The sequence below is a fragment of the Phaethon lepturus genome, unplaced genomic scaffold (genome assembly GCF_000687285.1).
Source record: "Phaethon lepturus isolate BGI_N335 unplaced genomic scaffold, ASM68728v1 scaffold47874, whole genome shotgun sequence".
Classification (NCBI taxonomy): Eukaryota; Metazoa; Chordata; class Aves; order Phaethontiformes; family Phaethontidae; genus Phaethon; species Phaethon lepturus.
Window position 1 is genome coordinate 51,434 of NW_010535097.1, and position 5,006 is coordinate 56,439.

Here is a 5,006-nt window from a genome sequence, read left to right on the forward strand (position 1 = left end):
TGGCTGTAGGGGTTCCCTGAGAACTCGCTCCCTGGAAGAAAGCAAGGAAGATGTGAAATACAGTTAAGAATGAAGATTTATGTCTGCTACTATATTAAGCTAGTGTTCGTGTTGAATCTGTATGCCAGCAGGAAAACTAGTGTATCTAGCTTCCTTGCCCAGCTGGGACTGTGCCCTTCAGGACACTGTAGTGTTTGTTCAGTGCAAAGTTGCTTACCCATACAAATAAAAATCGTGAGATTGCCATCTTCAGAATCAATAAATTAGTTTAAAATAATGAAATTCAATAATATAAATTAAAAAAACTGGTTTATTTTTTGTTGCCTTCTGACTTCTGATTCTCAGGTTACAGTAGGATTGCATATGCAAGCTTTTTCTTTGAATAACTATCAGCTTGCTTTTAAATAAAATCTAAGGCTCTCCAATAGCATCAAGACAGCAGGTATGTGAGTCTGATGGGACAAGCTCACAATAAACTCATTGGAACCAGCAGTGTTGTTGATGACAGTATGTATTGCTAAGTTTTGTTTGTAGGGTACTGAGGATAACAATGTATTTGTGAAGAGTACTGTTCATTACTGGAAATATTCTGACAGTAGGGTGGGCTTAAATATAAAACAGAATGTAAAACATATGAATCACGCTTTCTTACTCTATATGATGGTGTTAGTTAGAAAAGTGATTCATATATGATAAACCCCACCTTTATGCTTAGTTAGTGAGTTACAGAGAAAACTGGCTGAATTCTAGTTTCAGAAAATAATTTTCTAATGATTACTGCTTTAGGTGTTATTCTGAATCTGAAAGACAAGCTGGGCCACAGCTCCCTTTGTCATATTCAGTAAAATGGGTCCAAACCAAAATACTTGCAAGCTTTGTGATCTAATAAGCCACTGACCCAAGATTTGAATGTTGTAGAGTCTTCTTAAATATTGAATTTTATTGTGCATAAGAAACTGAGTCTCCTTGTTTTCTAGAAGGCTGTGCGGGGCTAAGGGACTTATATTTGGTAACTGAGGAGGTATGGTGCTGCATTCAAAATAAATCAATCTCCCAAAACTTAAAAATATATGATTCCGTTAAGTAAAAATGTGCCATTAACTGATCATAACCTCAATTTAATGCAGTACCAACAGGATGGAGACAATTAGTGCCATCTGAAAGGCATTACGTGCTTAGAAGACAGTGAAAGAACAGCAGCATGACTATTAGCTTCTGGTCCACCCTGAGGCGGGGGTGGAGTTGTTACGGCAGAAGTGTTTGGAAAGCACCTGGGGGTCCTGCTAGACACCACGGAGGAGGGAAAGAAGGCAATGCAAGACGAGCTGGATGCCTGTGATACAATTACCAAAGAAATGTCAATTAATTATACTGTAATCTCTGCAAATCTCCCCTCACTGGAGAGTTAAAGCCAAAACCACAGATTCTCAGATGGGGGAAATGAAGTCTGTTGAAGTTAAGGGATTTGCACTAGTTTAAACTTGAGGAGAATCTGTTCAGCCAGGTTTTTTAAAGACACTCAGGGTAATAACTGTAATAACAATAAAGTAGTCAGTACGAAAATGTGTATGTATCAAAAACAATCACCATCCAAAGGTATTTTAGTCACAGTAGTTTTTAGTTTCAGCATAAAACCTCATTTTGTATGACAGACCTTGCTAAATACTGTTTTAATGATAGTAACTCAGCATGTTTCCGTATCTAGAAACATTTTGCACTGAAAATCCTGACAGCTAGCTAGGAAGGAATAGGTGAAACCTGCTAAGGTGACCAAGATACTGTGGGGTAGGATGCAAATGCAAAAAGCAATTTCTCTAGTGGAAATGACTTACCTATGGGATATACTGGAATGAGTTTGCCCCCCAAAGAAGGAAAAAACCTATCCAGATAAGATTTCTGCTTTGAAATACCTCATATAAACATCACTTCTCTACATGGGGAGAAGTTCTGGTATTTCAAGGCTTCTCTCTCATCCTCTTCTGAGTTGTCACCCTAAACCGTTTATTGTGTTCTTAAAGCACGGGTTAAGTAGAGGAGAAAGAGCCCCAGCTATGGAGAGCTGGGGAGGAGGGAGGGCAGCCACTGGAAACAGTGTTTATTGACGAGGAGTGAAAGCATGCATGCAGCGGGATAATGAGCTTTTGAGCTCAACTGTGACCAAGAGGAACTGAGCTATCGCCTTCCCCGATCACTAATGAAACAAGTGTAATTTCCTCATCAACATTGGATTCTGTTTAACGACTCCCTGCCGTTGCCATCACCAGCCCTCTGCAGGCTCTACACTGCTCTGTGTAAACTGCAATTCCCTTCAGTGGATGCTTACTTCACCAAAACACTTTGCAGCAACTTGATGGCCTTTCTGGGAAAGAGGAAGAATTGAGACAGGGATCAAAGGTGCTCTGTTACCTGTGCTCAGATGCATAGGTTAAGTGTAGCATAATACCTGATTCATCCCTCTTTGAGTGCCTAACCCCTGCTTTTTCAAGCGTGTGTGCTCAGAGCCTACTGGCTCTCATCCACATCTACAGCCTGGGACCTGAAGTTACAGGCAAGGGCAAATGCAGGGTATATCTCTTACCACATCATCCACATAAATCTCAAAGACATTTGCATGCATGGCTGACCATGTTGCATGGATGTACTGCTACTGGAGATAAGCTCTTCTCTAGACTATACAAGTCAAAGTCTAGTGAAAGGTTGTCATGGATAGAACAGAGCAGCTTTGGTTAGCACTGGTCAAACAATCTTCTCAGAAAGAGTTTTCCACTGGAAAATGCTGTCTCATCAAAATGGAAATGTTCTGCACGAGCTTGTCAGCTTCAGTGGAGTTTTAGAAAGAAAAGTTCTGAAATGATTGCAAATTGAAACAAAGTATTATGTTTCAACTTTCTTGTTTTGTTTCATTTTGCCTCTCATATCTCATTTAATTTCTTTTCAACGCTTTTATTATTTTAATATGTCTTGACATCTAGAACATGTTGACATTAGTGAAATGTTTCATCCTGATGTTTGCAAATTGAACTATTTCAAGATTCTGACTCCTCATCCCAATGCAAGATGAAAACAAATGTCAAAAAATCAGAGTTTTGCACGGGTTAGAAATTCTGCTTTCTGACCGGTTCTATTTTTAGCTCTGCATCTTTATTTAGAGAAGACAGAGCCTCTTTCTCATATTCACTCACATCTGGACAGTAAGGTTTGTTTGCATGCTAGTATGTTTCTTAAAGATACTCCCTGAGTGGTTATCTTGCTGGCTTCTTGTTTCCAGTGTAGTTAAAGGACTGACCCCTGATCTTTCTTGGCCTGGGGTCATGTAACAAACCATTGAGAATATCATATCTGTTTTCTCTGTTCAACCTGGGCTCTTAACAGAGGTTGCAAGCAAGCACAGAGGATCTATCTCATGAGGCCTATATTCTGTGCAATCTGTGCTCTGGGAACCTTTACTAACAGTATTTCTTGGTATCTGTATTTAAATCTTGGCACGTTTAGTCTTCTAATACAGAAACCATGAGGCATGAAGTGAGCCTAGCAGGTGGCAGGTTCAGAGCAAATAAGGGAGGTAGTTTTCACACAATATGTAGTTAAGCTACAGAACTTCTTGCCACAGGTTGCTACAGATGTTAAAGGCTTACATGGGTTCAAGAGACAGTGTTTTAAATTTGTGGAGGAAAAACCTATTGAGGGTGTTTAATATTAAATAGAAAGATACTAAGTCTGGTTTAGGAAGTCTTTGAGCTGCAACTTGTTGGAGGGTGGGACATCTTTTGAGAAAGTACCGATACGTGCTTGCTCTATTCTTATACCCTTCCCCACGCATTCACTTTTGGCCCCTGACAGAGAGTAGTGGCTGCAGAGATCTGCAGTGTGACCCATTAAAGCCAAGTCTTATGTTCCTTCCCAGGAAGCGTCTTTATCTCCAGCTTGTTGGCTTCAGTCACATTAGAAGACAGGAGTAGAAGGGCTTCCAGGCTGGGTCTGACCCGTGGGGTATGACTGAAACAGCCAGAACATGATGCTCTGTGGAAAGATGCAGTAACTACTGCAGGATGCCCAAGTAGGCTGCAGGAGAAACTTCCTGTAATTGAATATTGACATCAGATTTAACGTAAAGATATCCATTTGACTTGAATAATTTTTTTTTTTTTTTTTTTTTTAAGTAAACTCAACTGTGTTCTTTATCATCCTGTTCCTTTTCTTTTGGGGGGTATTTGTGTGGTTTTGGGGACACTGCTGTCTGAGGGATAAGAAGCCTCCACATCAAGGAGCTGAAATACTCTATTCTTGGATAAGTGACCCCTGTGATTAGTGGTCTTAAAATTTTTGTCCCAGTTTAGATGTCGGTATCATCCTTGTGATGAGGATGTTAAACTTACATAGCCGTCACTGAACAGTTGAGAAGTTGAGAACAGTTAGAAGCTGAGAAGAGCCTGTTTTTCGCAAGTACCTATTCAAAGAGGCAGCTATTTTGGTGTTACTAATCATTTCCATATGCCATGAGCTTCTGTAAGTTTTGACATATAACTGACTTAAACGTTGACAACTGTCTACCTACTGTTACTGTGTGTGGGGTTTTAATTGATTTATACTGTCTTAGTGCTTCTCTGATTCTGGAGGCAAACCATCTCCCTGAAAAACTTAGTGTAGAAAGAGATGCCCTAAAATTTGCCAACTCCGCACCACCTCAAAAGTTCAGCAAGCTGGTCAACTATACCAAGGGACTAAAGTGGGGGTGAGGAGGGGATCAATCCACAATCTTTTCCTGATCTGGAGGTCAATCACATCATCTTCACAGCATAGCCTGAGATTTTGTTCTGCCATAGGATCATAAGCGGTAGGTAGCTTGTTAGCTCTGGAATGTCACCATAGGTATTAGCCAGTACTTCACGGTATATAAGCAGTGATTTGTCATTTAAAGGTGTCAAGACTTTGACCTGCAAACATTTCCTACCTGTGATATGTTCACTGTCCTCGCTGCAGTGTATGTTTGTTTAGCTAGCTCTTCC

The 5,006-nt window shown here is 40.2% G+C and overlaps 1 protein-coding gene across 1 annotated transcript in view; it reads right to left on the reverse strand.

Moving 5' to 3' along the window:
• LOC104619711 (paired box protein Pax-2-A-like) overlaps positions 1–5,006 on the reverse strand; it is a gene marked incomplete at its 5' end in the record, with an annotated part of 50,237 nt that overhangs the window by 1,545 nt on the left and 43,686 nt on the right. The window contains one exon of the mRNA XM_010285692.1: positions 5–31. Within this exon, the coding sequence (XP_010283994.1) occupies positions 5–31 (27 nt within the window). The remainder of the gene's footprint in view (positions 1–4; positions 32–5,006) is intronic.